Raw genomic sequence first — 22,141 nt, forward strand, 5'->3', positions numbered from 1 at the left:
CCTCATAGTGTTCAATGTTAGTTCTGTTCCCTTCTCTTGCTTCCACATAGGAAAGACTTTGACCCACTGAGGAATTAGTCATTGTCCTTTGGGTACACTTCTGGGATTTGATAATCAGTTGGGCACTGGATTCTAGTGCATTTGCTAAAAGTAATTAATACCCTGCAAATGGAAGCATGCAGCAAGCGCCTGGGAATGCCTAGTGAAAGGTCAGAATTGAAAGAGTGGAGGAGGCTGTTGACCTTTAGGCATGGATGATATGTCTAAGTGAGAAAGCAAGAAGAGTAGAAGACAAGAGTCTTACTTTATAATCAGAATTATCACAAGAGGAGCCAGTGAGAGGGAAAGAATGATTATCTTGAGGTAGATTGGTGGAAACTGGAGAAGATTGAATTTAAAGAAGAAAAGTGGGCCGAGTTCAGTGGCCCATGCCTAGAATCCCAGCAACTTGGGAGGCTGAAGCTAGGAGAGTTGCTTGAGGCCAGGAGTTTGAGATCAGCTTGGGCAACGTGGCAAGACCCCTGTCTCTACAAAAAATAATTTAAAAAAAAGTTAGCCAGGCATGTTGGCGTGTGTCGGTGGTCCCAACTACTTGGGAGGCTAAGACAGGAAGGTTGTCTGAGCCCAGGAGGCTGCAGTGAGCTATGATCACACCACTGCACTCCAGCCTGGGTGACAGAGGGTATCCCCATCTCTCTAAAAAAAAAAAAAAAAAAAGGAAGAACGTGATGTGGCAGAGTAGTCAGAGAACTTGAGGGCTGAGAAGAGACTGATGGCATTTGTTGCTCTTGATCTTGAAACAAAGTTGCAGATTGTTGGAGCAAGGCCAGATGGTAATAGGTTGGAAAGAACAAGTGAGGGGCATGAGAGTGACAGCCCGCAACTCCATTAAGAAGTTATCTGTAAAAATGCCTCTTCCTGTCTTGATTACAGCCTTCCTCACACATGGCTTTCTGAGCATGGTATGTGAAAATAGCATGCTGTATATCTTTACCTTCCCATATGATTTAAGGTTTTGGTAATGATTGGTGGTTCTTTTGCCTCACCGTACACCAGCCTGGTTGGTATTTTGTCAGCGATTATGTGGTTTTTAAAAAGGCCTGTGTATAACCTTAATTAATTGCATCTCTAAAATCTATCGGGCTTTGAGTTCTGTTTTGTTGTTGTTGTTTTTGTTGTTTGTTTCGTTTTGTTTTGTTTTTAATAAGGCAGAAAGAAAGGAAAGTGTTAGGTGAAAGCAACCAATGAGAATACCTGCATTTTGAAGAAACAAAGTAGGGCATTTAGAATTATCTCTACCGTATCCGCTTTTTCAGCTCCTCTCTCGGGATACAGAGGACTGAACTCAGCTAAACTAGGTTCAGGTCTAAAGGAAACCTTAAATTCATTTCTGTATTAGAATTAATCACACACCTATAAATACAATTTATAATATGAGAACTGCAACAAGAGAAATGGGGGGAGATGAGCAGTTTGCTGACCAATAGGGTTAATGATGGTAACATAGAATCCTAGTGGTATGCCTCCCATTGACTGTTAATGACGGTAACATAGAATCCTAGTGCTATGCCTCCCATTGACTAAAATGTGTGTGTTAAGATAGCATGGCGCATAAAACAGTGTACTGCAGTGTCTCTGCTTGGGTTTGTATCTTTGGCTTTAGATTTTCTCCCATAACCCCAACCTGCCCACGTTCAAGTCGCCACTCCTGGAAATATATTCTTGATCTCTCAAATCTGATGCTAAGTCTGTCTTGCCCAACGGTGGCCTCTAGCCACCCATGGCCATTGAGTATTTGAAACCTGGCTAGTCCAAACTATGCTGTGAGTATTAAAAACCCACCAGATATTAAAAAGTTAGTCTGGTAGAAAAAAAAAAAAAGAATGTAGAATGTCTTAATGATGATTATTTACATTGATTGCATGTTGAAATGATGAAATTTAGGATGTACTGGGTTGAAGTATATTAATAAAATTAATTTTACCTGTTTCTTTTTACCTTTTTATGTTAATGTGGCTACAAGAAATTTTAAATTAGGTGTGTGGCCTCTATTATATTTCTGTGAGACAAAGCTGCTCCAAGCTGTTCTGGTCCAGAACTATGTCTCGGTTCTTTTGTATCCTTCATGGACCTGCGTGGAGTGGTATTTAGTAATACTCAGCAGTAGCAGAGATGATCTCTTAAGATTATCAAATTGTGTTAAGTTTTAATTTTTATTCTTGCCTCTCATCCTATGTGCACCTCTCTGGCCAGGAGGCATTTATAATACCACCTTTTAATATTTGGAAATCACTTGATCCGCTTGAGTCATTGTGTTGTTTTCAAATCTAGAACTCTTTCTGCCATATTTTGTAACTTCTATAATTAAACAAAAGGCGAACCCAGAGCAGCTTGGCTCTTAGGGATGTGTGAAAAGGCGCTCAGTCCTTAAGATGGTGCCAAAAGTGACAAATCTATGGGATGACATGCAGGTTTATGGAAGAGAAGCATGAAAATTTTTATTTTTTAAAAGGACAAACCAGCTAGTCACCAAAAGACAGATACTTGATTCTACTTATATACGGTGCCTTTTTGAATTTGAAGAGTCAAATTCAAAAAGATGGAAAACAGAATGGTGGTTTCCAGGTACTGGAGGTGGTGGAATGGGGAGTTGTTTAACGGTGTGCAGGGTTTTAGTTTAGCAAGATGAAAACGGTTCTGGAGATGGAGGGTAGTGATGGTTGTATAACGATATGAATCTACTTAACACTAAACTGTATAATTAAAAGTGGGTAAGCAAAGAGTGTCTTACAGAGCAATCACTTGTAACTTAAAAATTTTAAAAACCTGAAGGAGATTAGTTATAATGGGTGATCTTAAGTAGACCCTAACTGCCCGAAGGAACAGCTGGATCACATCGCTTGAGAGCCTGTTAGAAAAGCAGACTCGGTCCCACCCTAGACTTGTCCAATCAAAACCTGCGTTTTAACAAGGCCCCCAGGTGATTCATAGGCACTTTAAAGCGTGAGAAGCCCTGCTCCTAATGTCATTTGTCAAAGTGTGATCCATGAGCCGCCTGAGTCAGAGCCACTCTGGGGAGTTCTGTTTTCAGGCGCGTCCCAGAACACATAAATCAGATCTGGGCTGTGGAGCTAGACAGAAGATGAATCTTGCAGACTGATGAAGATCCTAGATGATTTTGAAGCATGGTTTGAGTTTGAGAGCCCCTGATCTGGAAAGCTTTAACAACTATTACTCTTACAATTCCATCTTTAATGGATGTTGGAATTATTAAATGCTTGTAACAAGAAGTCCCGTTATTGATAAAATCAAGAATATGACTAATAATGCAGTCAAAAAGAGGCAACAGAAAAAGCACCTATAACTTGTCTTGGGTTGGTTAATGAGGAAGCTGTCATTCAAAATTAGTAGACTATTGTAACACTTCTTGGGGTCCTGAACATTGGAATCAGAGTCGGGTTTCAGAGTTGAGCTGTTTCTGTCATTAGCTTTGTGCAAACCTCATCAGGCTCAAGAGTCCTCATTTGTAAAGGGGAATGAATTCTCTGACCAGTTAGTTTACATTCCTGAGACAAGGTTAAATTTGGAAAGCAAAGAGTTTTCAGTATATATGTGATAATTTTGAAATTCTTGAATTTTTAAAAAAGAATTTAAATGCCGCATTACTTAAATTTTTTTCTAAAGAAATAGTCAAACCAAACCCTGTCTAGTTATTAATAGATACCGCAGATGAGATGCCTGAGTTGGTAAGCTCTTTTTTTTTTTTTTGAGACAGAGTCTGGCTCTTTCGCCCAGGCTGGAGTGCAGTGGCATGATCTGGGCTCACTGCAAGCTCCGCCTCCCGGGTTCACGCCATTCTCCTGCCTCAGCCTCCTGAGTAGCTGGGACTACAGGCGCCCGCTGCCACGACCGGGTAATTTTTTGTATTTTTAGTAGAGATGGGGTTTCACCATGTTAGCCAGGATGGTCTCGATCTCCTGACCTCGTGATCCGCCCGCCTTGGACTCCCAAAGTGCTGGGATTACAGGTGTGAGCCACTGTGCCTGGCCAGTAAGCTCTTTTTAACTCTAGTTATTTTCAACTACAATAATTTTATAGACTTTTTTTTAAGGCTAGAATGTTGATGTGGAATCAAATAGGTATGCCTGTATGTATGGTAGATGCATCTGACAGGGATCACTTGACTTGAACATGCCCTGACAATGATCCTGTGTGGCAGGCTTACCTGCATCCAAGTTCTGAGTTAAGAAATCAGGAGCGGGCTGGGCGGGGTGGCCGGTGCCTGTAATCCCAGCACTTTGGAAGGCCGAAGTGGGGCGGATCATTTGAGGTCAGAAGTCCAAGACCAGCCTGGCCAACATGGCAAAACCCCGTCTCTACTAAAAATAGAAAAATTAGCTGGGCATGGTGGCTCAGGCCTGTAGTCCCAGCTACTTTGGAGGCTGAGGCAGGAGAATTGCTTGAATCCGGGAGGTGTAGGTTGCAGTGAGCCAAGATCACGCCAGTGCACTCCAGCCTGGGCAACAGAATGAGACTCTGTTTCAGAAACAACAACAATAACAACAAAAACCCAAAACAAAAAAACAACAAAGAAATCCAGGAATGGCCAACCCAGAGAGCCATTCCTTATCTGTAAGGAACATCTGAGCCCTCATCTCCTTCCATGGAACATGGGCCACGCCGGGGATTGAGACCGTTTGTTAAGAGTTAAGTGAAAGTTGCCAGGTGGAGATTGTTAGGGGCAGGGGTGTTAAGTGAAAATGCTGTAGAGACCACATGCCTTTTGCAAGCGGCTGCGATTCTTCTGTCCGACCCACCACCACTGGACTCTCTCCCCTGTATGCAAGCCCCCAATAAAACCCTATGAGACATAGAGTTCACTAGCTCTGGGGCTCTTGAACCTGGTGCCATCCACATTGGAGTCAATAGGAGTTTGGCATGACACCTTATTCTATGAAATTTTATATGAAGCCATAAAATTTTCTTTCAAATAGACTTTATATTTTACAACAGTTTTAAATTTACAGAAAAATTGAGAGGATAGTCCAGAGAGTTTCCATATGCTTTGCATCCGGTTTTCCCCATTGTTAACATCTTATATTAATAAGGTACATATGTTGCAGTCAGTAAACAATTTTGATACCTTGTTACTTATTCAGATGTCCTTACTTTTTGTCTAATGTCCTTTCTGTGTTCCAGGATGCCATCCAGGAAGGCACATTATCTTTAGTTGTCAGGTCACCTTAGCCTCCTTTCCTCTTGGCTGTGACAGTTTCTTAAAGTTTTCTTGTTTTTTAAAGACCTTACTGGTTTTGAAAGGTACTGGTCACATAATTTGTAGGAATTGTCTCATGCTTTGCCTGGGGTTATTGGTTTTAAGAAGGAAGACCGCAGAGGTAAAATGCCCATTTCATCACATCATATTAAGAATACATATTTGTCAACATGATACAGCCCTGTTGGCATTGACCGTGATCACCTGGCTCTGGTGGTGTTTGTCGAGTTTCTCCACTTGAAAGTTATTCTTTTTCCCACTTTGTGTGCTCTACTCTTTGGAAGGAAGTCGATTTGCACAGCCCACAATTAAGGAGCAGAGAATTACGCTTCATTTTCTTGAGGGCAGAGTGTCTACATAAATTATTTGGAATTCTTCTGTACAGGAGATTTGTCTCTTTTTTCCTATTTATGTATTCATTCAGTCAGTCATTGAGACTCATGGATATTTACATTGTACTTTGATTTATAATCCAGTACTACTTTATAATTTTTATTGCTCAAATTATTCCAGCTTTAGCTATTAGAAGCCCTTTCAGTTGGTTCCCATGCCCATTTGACATAGCCGTATATTTTTTTTTTCTTACAGGATGCTCCAGTCTCATCTTGCATATTTTTGCCATAATCCTAGAATCAGCTGTTTCTCCAAGGAGCCCTTGTTCCTTTTATTGGAGAGTAATGTTATTGGAGAATAGTATTAAAATCTGGATGTTAAGGATGCTCATTGCCACTGGAGTTTCTTTGCTTTTAAGACTTCTCAGTTGATAGAACAAGGCAATGTATTTGTCTATATTCACTCTTGTGTTACGCAGATGTATAAATATTTCTATAGCTAACTAGTTGTATTTATATTAAGCTCTAATATCTAGTCTATATTAAGCTAAATAAAAGTTCATCCAGATGTTTCCTACTCTAACATATTACCACACGGACGCTTTCTCTCTCCTCCTTGGTTATCTATAAATTCTCACTCCATCCACCATCTATGTACTTCATTGTTCAATTTCAGTATATGTGCATAGCAGTATCAGAATTGTTACCCAGGCTGGGTATGGTGGCTCATGCCTGTAATCCCAATACTTTGGGAGGCTGAGGCAGTAGTGGATTGCTTGAGGCCAGGAATTTGAGACCAGCCTGGGCAACATGGCATAACCCCGTGTCTACTAAAAATACAAAAAAAGTGCTGGTCGTGGTAGCATGTGCCTATAGTCCCAGCTACGGAGAGGCTGAGGTGGGAGGATCACCTGAGCCCAGGAAGTCAAGGCTGCAGTGAACTGTGAGCGTGCCATTGCACTCCAGCCTGGGAGACAGAGTAAGACTCTTTCTTTTAAAAAAAAAAAAAAAAAAGTTAAAATATGTCTTTTTAAAAGCTGCAAGACTGCTAACATTTATTTATTTATTTATTTATTTATTTTTGAGGCGGAGTCTCACTCTGTCACCTAGGCTGGAGTACAATGACACAATCTCAGCCCACTGCAACCTCTGTTTCCCAGGCTCAGGCGATTCTCCTGCCCCAGCCTCCCGAGTAGCTAAGATTACAGGCACCTGCCACCATGCCCAGCTAATTTTGTATTTTTCGTAGAGACGGCGTTTCACCATTTCACCATGTTGGCCAGGCTGGTCTTGAACTCCTGGCCTCAGGTGATCCGCTTACCTCGGCCTCCCAAAGTGCTGGGATTATAGACATGAGACACCATGCCTGGCCATAAATACTTATTTTGTTCCCATTTTTTTTTTAAGTAAATCCTTTGCACTATTTTTATTATTTTAAGACCAGTGTTATTCAGAGCCTGGGTTAAACACTATTCTTTTTTTTTTTTTTTTTTTTTGAGACAGAGTCTTGCTCTGTCTCCCAGGCTGCAGTGCAGTGGTACGATGATCTTGGCTCACTACAAAGTCCGCCTCCCTGGTTCAGGAGATTCTTCTGCCTCAACCTCCCGAGTAGCTGGGACTATAGGCATGCACCACCACGCCCAGCTAATTTTTGTATTTTTGGTAGAGACAGAGTGTCACCATATTGGCCAGGCTGGTCTCCAACTCCTAACCTCGTGATCCACCCACCTGGGCCCCCCAAAGTGCTGGGACTACAGGCATGAGCCACCACTCCCGGCCAGCACTCTTCTGTCCTGTACTCGCTTTGCCATCTACGTATGTATATTGGATGTATATGAGGCTGGATCTGTACTTGGAAAAGTTGGAGAGATGATTTAGGTAAAACTTTTAGTTTTCACTTCTTTTGCCTTTTTGCTTATCTTGATCCATTTAGTTTCTGCCATCTGGCAAATAGTTCTCATCTGAAGAATCCCATCTGTTAGTTCTCACTATTATCCGGTAATAGTTACAGTGAAATGCTGGTGACGACAACAGCCACTTTTTAAAAGGATGTGTAATTCACCCTCGTGTCCTCTTTGAGAACCCAGTAACTGCCCACACTCTGAAGCTAAAACCATAACAGTTCTATCACATGGAAAGTTTGTTGAGAAATGTTTGCCTGCTTCTGTGAAGTAATTGTCCCGTCTCTTGAGTACAGATGCCTCCCAGGAAAATTTTTCCAGCCTATTTGTTAATGCAAAAGTTACAAAAGATCAGTATATAATGAACACGTTCAAGAAAAAAAATTTGCGAAGAGTCTGAAATGGTAAAATAAAAAATCACTTAAGAAAACATTTATCTGCAGCTATCATTTTCATATACACATATCTAGTGTATATTAGTTAGTAAGTACATAATTCTGGCAAGTTCTACCTGTCTACACATCTACACAGAAAAATTAGGAAAGTCTTGTCCAGACTTTTCCATCATCTTCAGTATAAAGCATCTTCTAGCTGTTCGAATAGAAAAAAGCTGGATTCTTGACTCCTTTCTATTTGGTTCTTTTTTTTTTTTTTTTTTTTGAGACAGAATCTCGCTCTGTCTCCCAGGCTGGAGTGCAGTGGTGTGATCTCGCGATCTTGGCTCACTGCAACCTCCACCTCCCGGGTTCACGCCGTTCTCCTGCCTCAGCCTCCCGAGTAGCTGGGACTACAGGTATACCTGCCACCACGCCTGGCTAATTTTTTTGTATTTTTAGTAGAGACAGGGTTTCACTGTGTTAGCCAGGATGGTTTCAATCTCCTGACCTCGTGATCCACCCACCTCGGCCTCCCAAAGTGCTGGGATTACAGGCGTGAGCCACCACGCCCGGCTCTGTTTGGTTCTTTAGATCTGACCTTGAGACAACATCCAGAATCTGAGAACTACTCACCATCTCTACTGCTGTCATCCTGGTCCAAGTCATCGTCATCTCCCACCTGGATTCATGCCAGAGCCCGCTTCCTGGTCTTCTCACTTCTAGTCTTGACCCCTAGGGCAAGAATGATTAGCTTAGAAAACCACCCCAGAGCCTTCCAGCATTACTCCGAGTTGGACAATGTTTGAGGCCCGTTTAAGTTGGACGGTTGGACTGTTCAGAGTTGGACAATGTGTAAGGCCCTGTGCAGTCAGCTGTGCCTGTCCTGTCCTGGCTCTCACTCACTCACTCGCCTATGGATCTCCTCCACATCATTCCTCCACGACAGCACTGATCTCCTTGCTCTTCTGTGAGCTCACCAGGCATGCATCAGCCTCAAGACTTTGTGTAGTATTTATTGCTTCCTCTGGGTAGAATATTCTTCCCTTTGATTCTGAGTATTTTGTTCCCTCACTTCCTCAAGTCTTCACTGAAACGTCCTATTTTCAAGTAGGCATTCCCTGACCACCCTATTTAAAATTTCACCCCTCAGAAAAAACATACAAAAAAAAACCCATCCCCTTTCTCTGCTTTATCTATGTAACATTTATTGCCATCTAACAGACACTATATTTTATGCTTTTTTATCGCTTCCCCCCAGGATCATATATCATTTTATTGGTTTTGTTCACTGCTGTATTCTTAGCACTGAGACATAATTGTAAGTATGCAGTGAAGAGTTAGTGGATAAAGGACTGTGACTGCCAGAGGGGACTCAGGAAACACCCCCTCACAGCCAGGACCCTCACTCAATGCAAGAGTTGAAAGAGGCGATCACTCTGATTCTCTGCTTCTCCACTCGTAGGGCCTCCATCCCACTGTGTTGATTGCTGTCATGTATTCACCTCATCATAAGCAGTACTCATGTGCCAGACAGTACCACGTCATCTCTGCGGGGCCACAACTAGGTAGTGATGGTGTAATGAAAATAAAACCCCAGTGTCTTCAGTAGGTACCAAATGGGTGATTAGTAAATGATGAAGAGTAGCTGTTGCTCTTTTGATTACTATGATTATTATTATGAGAAACTATGGTGGTTGATGAGATACTGGGGAGAAGGATACTATTAATATATAATTTATTGAGCAACTTTGTTCTGGGCACTGAGTTGAGTGCTTTATGGATATTAATTCATTTAGTTCTGCCAGTTCTGCCATTTACTCTATGTGTGACCTGGACTGTTACATAACCTCTCAGTCTCACCTTCTCTTTTTTTTTTTTTTTTTTTTTTTTTTTTTTCCAAAAACACAGTCTCGCTCTGTCACCCAGGCTGGAGTGCAGTGGCACAGTGCCAGCTCACTGCAACCTCCACCTCCCGGGTTCAAGCGATTCTCCTGCCTCAGCCTCCTGAGTAGCTGGGATTACAGGCATGCACCACCACGCCTGGCTAATTTTTTTGTATTTTTAGTAGAGATGGGGTTTCACCATATTGACCAGGCTGGTCTCGAACTCCTGACCTTGTTATCCGCCTGTCTCGGCCTCTCAAAGTGCTAGGATTACAGGCTTGAGCCACCGTGCCCGGCCCTCACCTTCTCTTATAAAGTGAGATCATTGTAGCTGCTTTGGTGTGGTTCTGAGGACGGTGAGAGAAGATGCACATGACGTACTGAGGGTAATGGCAGGCACATGGTTCAGAGTTACTGACACTACTGATGTTTTATCTTCACCAGGCAGATCCGGGCCCATAGCACAAGGAAACCGAGACTTTGGCGTTTTACAGTAATTCCAGTGCCAGAACACTTCCCCCGCTTTCTTGAATCATCTTTACCTCTTGAGAGATGAGGAAGAGAGGGTGCACCTTGGGCAGAAGTCCAAAGACCTCAGGCATTTTTGGCCCTTCATTCCCATGATTCTGGCCAACATCATTTTAGTCCCCAGCAGTTCATAGAAATATTGTCTTTTAATCTGATATTTGAATAATCTGTGTCTTGAAGACCCTGCATATGGCTCTGGAATCTTTTACATTAATCTACTCAATCCCACTCTGACGCTCAAAACTTTAGCAGTCTGGTTTTTTTTTTTTTTAATTATTTTAATATCTTGATTTTAAACATTTCTTTTTAGAGATAGGGTCTCTCTAAGTTATGCAGGCTGGCCTCAAATTCCTGGGCTCAAGTGATCCTCCCACCACAGCCTCTCAAATAGCTGGGATGACACCCCTAGGTGCCGCCATCCTGGCAGCAGTGTCAGTTTTGAGACATCTTTCCCTTCTCATTTCTCCAAGTGTCTTGGATTGGGGAGTTACTGTGGTTTTAGTTGCAGTACTTTTTACTCTGAATTCTGTCTTCTTCCTGGAATTCTGTCTGTCTTTTGAAAAGGCAGCATAAAGAAATCGAAAAATATACTTTAAATTCCATAGCGTGGGAGCCTCTGCTACTCGCCTGTTTGATATTCATTCCCATTTTTTCCTTTCTAAAAGAATTCCAGATTTTTTTTTGTTCAGGGTGACAATGCCCTCTGCTGAAAATACTTTCACAGATTCCCTTGCAGGTGTGTGTAGCCAGATCATAGTAATGGCATATATGGCCTCAGTGGGATTTGCTGAGGAGTATGTCCCTCCCAAGTAACAGAGCAAAGCTTTATTAGAGGAAAATAAACAACAGAAAACCTTTCACCTTTGTCTTGTTTCCCCTGCCTTCTGCCTGGAACTTGGACACAAAGTCTTGAATTTCTGTGACCATTTTATGACCATAAAACACGAGGATAAAACCAACGTGCTAAGGATGGCAATACAGAAAGATAGGAATACCCTGGTCCCTGATGGCATCATGGAATGTCTGCGGTGGCCCTAGCTTCAATGTCACTTCTTAGGTGAGATACACAATCCTACCGTGTGTTTAAGCCAGGTTTGACATGTGGTCTGTTCTCTGCCGCCGAATGCATTCCCAGCTGTTCTGTGTGGCTTGCTAGCTCATTTAAGTCGAGTTTTATTGTCAAACTGACCACATTGTGGATTATAATATTAAAGTACTTCACAGTCTAAAAGTGAACTACTTTTGTAAAAGCCAAAGGAAATGGGCCAAATGAACCATTTTGAACAGAGTTTAAATGAGTGAGTTGAGTTACCACTCTTGGATGGAGAACTGGAGACCTGGATTTTCAGTCTAGTTCTACTGCCAGTTGGCTCTGTGGGCAAGTCACCTGACCTGGGCTCTTTTCCTCCCATCTGCAAAATGAGGTAATTTGAGCTAGACAGTCCTCTCAAAGACCACCAAGGAGCTAGCAGATTGAGGCCTGCAGACTCCTATTGAATTTGCCATCCTTGTTCACCTTGCCAAGACTTCATAGCCAAGAAGACAGACCCAGATTTTGTTCATTAGCTTTGAAAACTCCCTTTCAGTTGTGGGGGGTGTGTGTGTGTGGTGTGTGTCATGTGTTTTGAATATAAATTGTGAATTGTTTAAGCAAGAAACCAGGTTGTATGTTTAGCAATAAGCATGCGTAGTATATATTGACGAATTTATCCGCTGGAAATAAATGGTGCCAAATTTCCTAAAGTTTGCCGTAAACAGGAACATGATTTCTCATTATGATGCTTAATTTGTTTTGGTCTTTGATCTCTTATACCAGAATTCTGTTACAAACTTTTTTTACCTGAAAGATCAAAGCAAATAAACAGAAGCATTTGTAAAAAAATGAGGTATACGTGGCTGTGGAGAGAAACTCAGGTATATACGATCAGAGTCTTTTTAAAATTAACAAACTTTGTTTTTAAAAACAAAGTAGTATAAGTTCACAGCAAATTTGAGTAGAAAATACCGTTTCCATATACCTGTTGTCCTAGCAAAGATTTTTAAGTACAATATTTTTTAATTAAAAAAAGAAAATATAAGCCATGCCAAGCCAGTTGGTGAAAAAGGCTTCATTATATTTTAGCACTCTTAACTCTTTTTTTTTTTTTTTTTTTTTTTTTTTTTTTTTTTTTTTTTTTTGAGACTGAGTCTGGCTCTGTCGCCCAGGCTGGAGTGCAGTGGCCGGATCTCAGCTCACTGCAAGCTCTGCCTCCCGGGTTTACGCCATTCTCCTGCCTCAGCCTCCCGAGTAGCTGGGACCACAGGCGCCCGCCACTTCGCCCGGCTAGTTTTTTGTATTTTTTAGTAGAGACAGGGTTTCACCGTGTTAGCCAGGATGGTCTCGATCTCCTGACCTTGTGATCCGCCCGTCTCGGCCTCCCAAAGTGCTGGGATTACAGGCTTGAGCCACCGCGCCCGGCCAGCACTCTTAACTCTTATTAAAAATTTTTTAAAACAGATTTTTGCGGTTGAATCGCTTACAATTTCTGATGTGTAGCATTCTAACGTGTTTCATCAAATTTTAAAAGTAACGTAAGCAGTGCTGTCCACTGCTAAATTTTATTTTAATGTTAGAATACAGTGAAGTTTTTGTTTTGCCATTAGTCCTGAGAGCTTATTAAATAACCAGTTTTAATCCTTTAAAAAACCATTGTCATTTTGAGGAACACATATTTCTTAGCTCTGTGCAATATAAGAAACTAAGACATCTTGGCAGTATCAAATGAAATGTTTTGCAAGTTAGAAGGTTCAGTAGCCACTTATAAACATAATGAACGATTGTTATAGTCAGACTAATGCAGAAATACAGGTGTTGGGGGCAGGGTGGGTGGGTGAGCAGACTTGGTCCACAAGTAGTAGTTTGCCAACCTCTGTCCTAAACACAAGTTCAAGAATATGGTTCTCTTGGATAGATTTTCTGCCAGATGAAAGTAAGAATAACATCCTTAGCTAATGAACTCCTAATATCCAAGGCAACTTTTATTTGATACAGGCTTTTAAGAAAAGCTTGTTTACCAACTCCTCATTAAAAATGCTCAGACTGGCTGGTCATGGTGGCTCATGTCTGTAATCCCACACTTTGGGAGGCTGAGACTGGCAGATCGCTTGACCCTAGGAGTTCACGACCAGCCGGGCAACATATCTAGACCCTGCCTCTGCAAAAAGTAAAATAATTAGCTGGGCATGATGGGGCACACCTGTAGTCGCAGCTACTCAAGAGGCCGAGGTGGGAGGATTGCATCACCCCAGGAGGTCGGGGCTGCAGTGAGCCCTTGATCCAACCACTACATTCCAGCCAGGGTGACAGAGTGAAACCTTGTCTCAAAATACACAAAAAGATTAATGCAGTACATGTCCTTTTGGTGAATAAGTAAATATGTCTTGGTAATTTTAGCTTTGCATTATGATCTAGTCCTCAGCAGATTGACTAAGGGCAGATAAAACAAGTTGATTTGGTGGTGGTGTTTGGCACTTACTGTCTGGTTTATGCCCCCAAGAACTCTGGCAGGCCAAGGTCGAGTGGATCTGATCCCTGCTCTGGCTCTTCTCACGAACTGATTTAGTAGCTTTGGGCCAGCATTAATTTTTTTAAACTCTTTGACCTATTTGTACATGATAGGCATGTAATTTTTCGAATAATTACTCATTAAATAGAAAAGCATCACTTCTTAGTTTGGACATTTGCAAATACGGCTGAGCAGAGCTGACAGATGAGGTGGGCATCTTCAGGTCATAGGTCACTTGTGGCCTCCTGTAACCTAGAAAATCGGGATGCCTCAGACATCAGGTGTTCTTCCAAGCAGCTAGGGTTGGTCCCTGACCTCAGAAACCCTGAGAGCCCTCAGAAACCCTGAGAAATGCACCTGGGAATGGTATTTGTTTTAGATGAGATTACCTTTACTTTCCATTCTCCAGCTCTTCTTGTGTTTTTGTGTTTTCTTTTACATCATCCTATATAAAAGAGAAATGTGATATCATTTGCATTACCTTGTTATTTCTTTCCTTGTAATTTGTATCTTAATGCTTATCTCTGGGGCTAGGTTATAATCTCCCGAGGTAGGTGGCCTTAGGTTTCTTGGCAGAGATTCCTCCCCTGGGAAGTGAGGGTTATAAAAGAACCTGTGATGTGGCCCTGTGGAGCCGCATGGGGTGGGTGCTCAGTACTCACTGATTTCTTCCCTGCAAAGTGACACCTGCAGTCTTTGGGGTATCATGTCTCATAATTTTTGCATTCCCTGCAACACACACTACACTGCTATGGGCGTCGTTGATCATTTTAAAGACTTAAGGAATGACAAGATACAGTGCTTATTCTCCCCTATGATTTGCTTAGATTTTTATCTAAATAGTACTTACTGAAATAAGTACTTCAGTATCACGATACATCTTATGTGTTTGAGCTAGAAACAGACTAAAGTTTAAACACCTTTATGAGAATGCAAAGTTACTTCCTTCCCCTTCTTAGGGCTTTTCATCCCTCTTTATGTTGCATTTCAGGAAGTGTCCTGTAGCTTACTATGAAGGAAAGACATTGGTTCCTGTCTTTGCTGGTGTGTGGACAATCTGTATTCTTTGCTCCGTGGGAATTGTGGGTTTATGTGTATTCTTGCATGTTTGCTGGAAGGACCACAGTGACCTACTTGGTGGTCTCCCTGCTTTCATGGTTTCACTATGCTGGTCTATCCTTCACTTAATTATAGAGTTTCTCTGGGGGCGGGTGGAAACTTTTGGCCTATGTTGCTTCTTCCAAAATGGCATCCAAAACCTAAGCCTCTTTAAAATTAGAGTCCAACATGCTTCCCCCATGCTACTTCCTTCTGGACTCCCTTTGCCACTTCCTTTGTGCTCCAGCCATGATGGGCTGCAAGTACGCCTTGCTGGTTCTTTTCTCTTTCTTTGCACGGAGGCTCCCTCATTTTGAAGGGTCTTTTGCTACCCATCCATCCATCCATTTGGATTCTATAATAGAGTTCTTCATGTTTGCCAGAACTAGGCCATTGTGGGGGTATAATGGCAAGCAAGACAGATTTTTTTTTTTTTTTTTTTTGAGACAGAGTCTTGCTCTGTGGTCCAGGCTGGAGTGCAGTGGTGCAATCTCGGCTCACTGCAAGCTCCGCCTCCTGGGTTCCCGCCATTCTCCTGCCTCAGCCTCCTGAGTAGCTGGGACTACAGGCGCCCGCCACCACTCCCGACTAATTTTTTTCGTAGTTTTAGTAGAGACGGGGTTTAATCATGTTAGCCAGGACGGTCTCGATCTCCTGACCTCGTGATCCACCAGGCTCAGCCTCCCAAAGTGCTGGGATTACGGGCGTGAGCCACGGCGCCCGGCCAAGCAAGACAGATTCTATCCTTATATCATGAAAGTTCAATTCATTTCCCATGTGGCATACTACTTCTCACCATTCAGATTCATGTTATTTCTTCTTTGAGGTTTTTCCCACTGCACGGAAGATATTGGCCTGGCACTTTCCTCATCTCTATTACAGAATTTAACTTGTTCATTCATCAACAGATATTTATTGCCTACTAAGTGCAAGAATCTTTGCTAAAAACTGGGAATATTGCAGTGAACAAAACGAAAATTAAGTTTACAGCTTACATATAATGTGCTAATTATCCGTCTTTTACGTTAGACTGAGTTCATGTAGGACTTTATGTAATATCTTTATATCTTCAGTACCAGAAGTGCCTGGAAATAATTTTCATGATATGAATTTTCTTTAAAGATATAGCAAAAGTCTGAGGAACAGTTTTCAGAACTAAAATGAATTAAACTCTCTCTTTCTCTCTTATGCGCGTTATGTATACATATATATAAAATACAATTTTGGGGTTTTTGCCTAGGAAGTAGAAAAATGCTAAAATTTCTATTTTATTTACAAGCAGATTAAAATGTCCGAGAAAGGGAAGTAGACAGGGATTTCTATTGATTTTGCTCAAATGCTCACCTAGACAATGTCAATATTTGTATTTTACCCCCCGTTATAATAGAATGGTAATTGGTTCTCTAGTTAAGCAGCTTTTTAGGATTAATTTTGAAGCAAGAGATTCAGATTAATTAAGGGAGAATTTCACTGCAGCATTTAGGAATTACTTTAACCATCAAATTTGGTGTGGCAAGAAACTGAGTCGCTTAAGGAGGCCAGACATAACATTCTAAAGGTAGTAGGGTCTCGATTGGGTTGCTTAGGCATTGAAAGGCTGTTTTAACTTGTCTTGAAGTCTGTCTTTCTTTGATGCCTTCTCTGCGGTAAGAACACTGTGATACAGATGGAATGACGGGAAGTGGTTTTCCTTTCTTTCAGTTGGTGAGTTTGTAAGCGATGCCCTTCTCGTTCCTGACAAGTGCAAATTCTTACACCAGGAGAGGATGGATGTTTGTGAAACTCATCTTCACTGGCACACCGTCGCCAAAGAGGTACCAGCCCATAAATTCTTTCTTATTGCAAAGTGAAGATTTCCTGGGGACATACCTAATAGCATTTTAGAGGGTATTTTGAGGCAACAGCTATGTTAATAAGTTATTTAAGAAAAAAACCCAATGCTACTATCTGTAAACCAGATTTTAGTTTTTAGAGTGATTTTAGGTTCACAGCAACATCGAATGGAAAGTAAGAGTTCCCGTGTACCCCCTGTCCCCACACATGCACAGCCTCCCCATCCGTGAATATTTTTAAAAAGTCAAAAATAGGGCCAGTTGAACTAGATTCATTATGTGCCTGTGTCGTGTTTCGCAACTTAAAAATAAAAGTGGTCTGTGCCATGCCTTATAACTTAAAAATATAATCTTTAATAGTCACAACTTTAAAGTTTACCCTTCAGACTATTTTTATTCACCTGTTTTTTCTTTTGTCATATATAATTTTTTAATAATTTAACCTTTCCCCCTGTTATCTATTAGTGAATACGGTGGTAGAACAGTGAGGTAGCTTGTTTGTACCAGCCTGAAAGCTCCAGTTAGAATTCAGTGTCTAAGTTATCCTGTCCAATTTTATATACGTAAGGCCACGCATACTATCTTGAGTTTTCCACAGGGTGAGTCTGACCGAGCACTTGGTTGACCTCTGCTTTTGGCTAAGCCAATAAAAGATACAAGATACTTAGCATGAAAAGGCCACTGTGTAGTGTGACCACCTTCATAGCTAGCTGTGTCCCTTTGATAGTTTTTCTAATAATTTCATATAGTTTATTTGTGGTAAGATGAGTCTACTAGAATTAGGCACCTTTGTCAAGCTCCCTAGGGCTTCACTTGGGTCAATTTTGATCCCCTGTCCCTCCCCGGCACATGTGTGGAGACATTTTTGGTTATCACAACTTGAGGGAGTGGTGTTACTGGCATCTGATAGTGTCCAGAGGCCAAAGGTTCTGCTAAACATCCTACAGCCAACAGGATAACCACCCTCCACCCCCAAGAATTATCCAGTCCAAAACATCAGTAGCGCTGGGGTTGAGAAATCTGATCTAGCTTAGCTTAACCATTGTATCCTAGCTTTATAGCTGTTAGGCAGAAAATACCACTGAAGATTTAGCATTATTTGTTGCCTCTTACAAAATAATACATTTGGATTCACTGTAGAATAAAATTTTCGTTATATAAAAATGTGTTTTGGAGGTTTAAGAGCTTGCTGAGTTTAAGAAAACCAAATAAGTTGAAGTCCAGCTACCTATTTGATAACCTCATTTTTTATTCCTTCTGTGTTTTCATAAGAAAAATCCTTTGTCTCTAAGAAACAAAAATGACTCCCGTAAGGTCAAAATACAGTCTCTAATATTTTCATTGTTTACCTTTGTGTATTGAATTATTAATCCTTCATTTATCACTAGTGGATGCTCTCAGAGCTTTATGCTAATCTAGATGTGTGCAAATTTAGCAAATCCCAAAAAACAAAAAAACATTCAAGGAGAAATCTCTAATGACTGTAAGTTCTGATGCATAGTGGCTGCAGGGGATAATTTCTTCTCTTCCCAGGATTGTTTTAGAGTAACAAAGTGAACCAAGAGAGTCAGAATTTCTAGGATAAGGCAGGTCCATGTGAGAGAAACTTCCATCTATAAGGGAGGTAGGAGTGAGCTGGGGATCTACCTGGATACACGAATTAAGCTAGAAAGCATTAATTCTCTGGTATCTATTCGCCAGTGGAACCTTCTACATCTTATTTCTCAATTAGTTTTCATTCCAGTTGTTCGTATAAACCTCTATTATATAACATCATGGTCTTATTAAATAAATAATAATCTTAAGAAAAAAAAGAGTACCAAAGCGTAACCCATGCTAAAAAAAAATCCTTTTGTGAATTCACTCAAAAAGCAAATGATCTTTTCCTTTGTGAAATTGGTTCCTAATATATTGGGTCTGCCTGTTGATTATTTTATGTGGAGTTTTCTTACAATGAAACACATCTACTCTACCACTCCCTGTTTTCTCCCCACACTTTGTAGACGTGCAGTGAGAAGAGCACCAACTTGCATGACTACGGCATGTTGCTGCCCTGCGGAATTGATAAGTTCCGAGGGGTAGAGTTTGTGTGTTGCCCACTGGCTGAGGAAAGTGACAATGTGGATTCTGCTGATGTGGAGGAGGATGACTCGGATGTCTGGTGGGGCGGAGCAGACACAGACTATGCAGACGGGAGGTAAGGTGGCCTTTGTGTTCAGCCTCAGAGATGCTGAAACATCGTGCACAGAGTATTTGTATCCTGTAAATGAATCTTTCTGTTTATCACTAAAAAGGTCTCTGCCCACTCCCATCAAAGTCTGCTGTTATGCAAAAAATCTTAACTATCACTTTTTATGGCATCCTGTTGAATTAATAATAATGTCAATCACCCATCACAGAGTTAGTTTTAACTGTTTAATATTAAACTTGGGATCAAAATCCCACTGGTAGCTATCATAGGTTACTGGTGGTTCTAACAGGGAGTTGAAATAATAATGGCATTCTGTTTTGGTCATTAATTTTTAAATATTTTTTAAATGCTATCTGGGATTGTCCGTCATTAGTTCAAGGTGAATTTTTGTTAAGAAAGGTTTGGTTTGAGATTTTGGGGGTTTTGTGTGTGGATGTGTAAGGTTTTTTTTTTGGGGGGGGGGGGGGTTTTGCCTTTTATCATCTTTTCCTTCATTGTGGAAGTCAAAGGCATTAATAAATGCTTGATGCTTGTTAATTTTTTTTAACTACCTTTGATTTCATGATTGTAAAGAAATCTGTTTTCACCTCTTTTTCTTATGGAGAAATTTTTTCTTTTTCTTATGGAGAAATTTTTCCCATTACTTCTTACCTGATTCTCATTCTTTTTTTTTGAGACGGAGTCTTGCTCTGTCGCCCAGGCTGGAGCGCAGTGGCACAATCTCGGCTCACTGCAAGCTCCGCCTCCCGGGTTCACGCCATTCTCCTGCCTCAGCCTCCCGAGTAGCTGGGACTACAGGCGCCCACCATCTCGCCTAGCTAATTTTTGTATTTTTAGTGGAGACGAGGTTTCACCGTGTTAGCCAGGATGGTCTTGATCTCCTGACCTCGTGATCCGCCTGCCTCGGCCTCCCAAAGTGCTGGGATTACAGGCGTAAGCCATTGTGCCCAGCCCTCATTCTTAATTGAAGGCGAACATTTATATTCAAATCATAAAATTATAAAATGAGAATCTCTGGGTTGGAAATGCCATCTGGTTCAGGCATTGATTTCATGCTGTCTCATCCCCTGAGGTGGGATGATTGTATCACCTCTCTTTTTCCTTCAGTATTCTCTCAGATGTTCCCTAGAGCTACAGATTTCCAAACAGGACTTTCAATAGGACTTGTAAGTTTATAATCACCAAACTACAGGATGCTTGTTTTTTTTCTTTTAATTTCCCGTGTAATGTGCTACTAGGGCCCCCATAGAGTTTATTATCTATATCAGCTAGGACACTGGGACCACAGTCATAAACTGAAGGACCCAGGCAAACTGGGTCATATGGTTACCCCATCTATTACAGTCTTCAGTGATGATGTCACTGTCCAGGTTGATATTCAGTTGACATGCTCGCCAGCTCCTTCCTAGTTACCTTCATTTGTGTTCCATTTCAGTACCTGAACACAGTCATGCTTTAGACTCTCAGATTGCTCAGAAATATTGTACCCATAAGGTTTCTAGTTTTGATATACCCCTCTGACCATGATCTTCCCTCATAATCACCTCCCCAGTTCAGGCTTTTAGTCCATTATCCTCTTTTTCCCTGCCTGCGTTTCTAATCAGGATGGAATCAATGGATAACCATTCTTACCTATTCCATTGAACATCCTTGACTTGGCTGATACCCTTCACATTTTCTAAACATATTTTTGTCAATTCTCCATAGCTAGAAAAAATTAATTTTTTTCTTTAGTTGCTTCTGGGATTTCTAAAGTATCAAGTCATGTAACCTTACCACTTAATTCCATTTCTTATTCATGCTGTAACATCAGCTGGGATCTTAATGTTACTAGATGCCCCTAATTATCTCTGTCTTGATGACCTATCGTCTTCCCCATAGCAGTTGATCCAGGCCAACTTCATTCTCCTTGGTTCCCAGCATAACTCTCTCTCATGCTCTACATATGACCCCTCCACAGTCATCCATTGTGAATTTCTGCAACATGGTGCCTGACATTTGGTAGGTGCCCAGTACATGTTTGTTGAATAAACCAATGAATTTTCTCCTGTCCCTCAGCATCCCTTGTACCTTCTTCTATTCCCTTTGTTTCCTGTCTTCCCTCTTACGATTATGTTCTGCTGGACTCTCAATCATCTCTTCCTTTCTTGCATTTTCGGTCTCCCTCTCCCCCACACCTCCAGGCTTCATCCACTGTCCTCCCAGGTAATTATTTCCCATGCATTACTATCTTTCTACTATGTGTTTTTAATCCTGTTGGCAGTTGGTAGGAAATATTTGATGGTTTATTCTACCCGGAGAAAAGTCCAGATTCCCTTGCACGGCATCCAGAAGTCTCTTACGTGGCTTCAGCCTGCATTTACTTTTTTTTTTTTTTTGAGACGGAGTCTCGCTCAGTCGCCCAGGCTGGAGTGCAGTGGCCGGATCTCAGCTCACTGCAAGCTCCGCCTCCCGGGTTCCCGCCATTCTCCTGCCTCAGCCTCCCCAGTGGCTGGGACTACAGGCGCCCGTCACCTCGCCTGGCTATTTTTTGTATTTTTTAGTAGAGACGGGGTTTCAGCGGGTTAGCCAGGATGGTCTCGATCTCCTGACCTTGTGATCCGCCCGTCTCGGCTTCCCAAAGTGCTGGGATTACAGGCTTGAGCCACCGCGCCCGGCCCAGCCTGCATTTTCAACCTTGTACATGCATGCATGTCACTCTGTCTCCTGGCGCCCTAAAACCGTTGACCTTTTCTTTCTCTAGGCTTTCGTTCCCACCATTCCGCCCCATCTGAAATATTTTTCCTTTTTTGTCAGTGGGGTTAATGTATGGTAAAGATATTTGTCAACTCTAAAGTGCCACATATTATGACCCATCAAAATCCTATATATTTGTAAATGTTCACCTGAAAAGATGCGTTCTTTACAAGTGCCTTGCTCTGCTATGCAACCCTTGCTTTACCTTTTCTTATAAGACCATAGCATATCTTCCAATGAATTGTAGTCCTATCTCTTTTTGTCTGTTAGAATCCAAACTATAGTTTGTGTCTGGTATGTCTTGCACATAGGTCCTCAATAAATATTAGACAAAGTGAATTGTATATTTAAAATTTTTTTTCATAGCTTTTGGTAAGGACTTTGTGGTCCAAAGTTGGATGGTATAGCAAACTTGTCCAACTCATGGCCCAGGATGATTTTGA

At 41.5% G+C, this 22,141-nt stretch overlaps 1 protein-coding gene across 6 annotated transcripts in view; it reads left to right on the forward strand.

Annotated features, from left to right (window-relative positions):
- The window catches only part of APP (amyloid beta precursor protein), a 287,131-nt gene that overhangs the window by 102,155 nt on the left and 162,835 nt on the right, over nt 1–22,141 (forward strand). For all 6 annotated transcript variants that reach the window (XM_005548883.4, XM_005548884.4, XM_005548885.4 and 3 more), the window contains exons 4-5: nt 16,641–16,753; nt 18,775–18,968. In XM_005548883.4, the coding sequence (XP_005548940.2) occupies nt 16,641–16,753; nt 18,775–18,968 (307 nt within the window). The remainder of the gene's footprint in view (nt 1–16,640; nt 16,754–18,774; nt 18,969–22,141) is intronic.

The sequence above is a fragment of the Macaca fascicularis genome, chromosome 3 (genome assembly GCF_037993035.2).
Source record: "Macaca fascicularis isolate 582-1 chromosome 3, T2T-MFA8v1.1".
Taxonomy (NCBI): domain Eukaryota; kingdom Metazoa; phylum Chordata; class Mammalia; order Primates; family Cercopithecidae; genus Macaca; species Macaca fascicularis.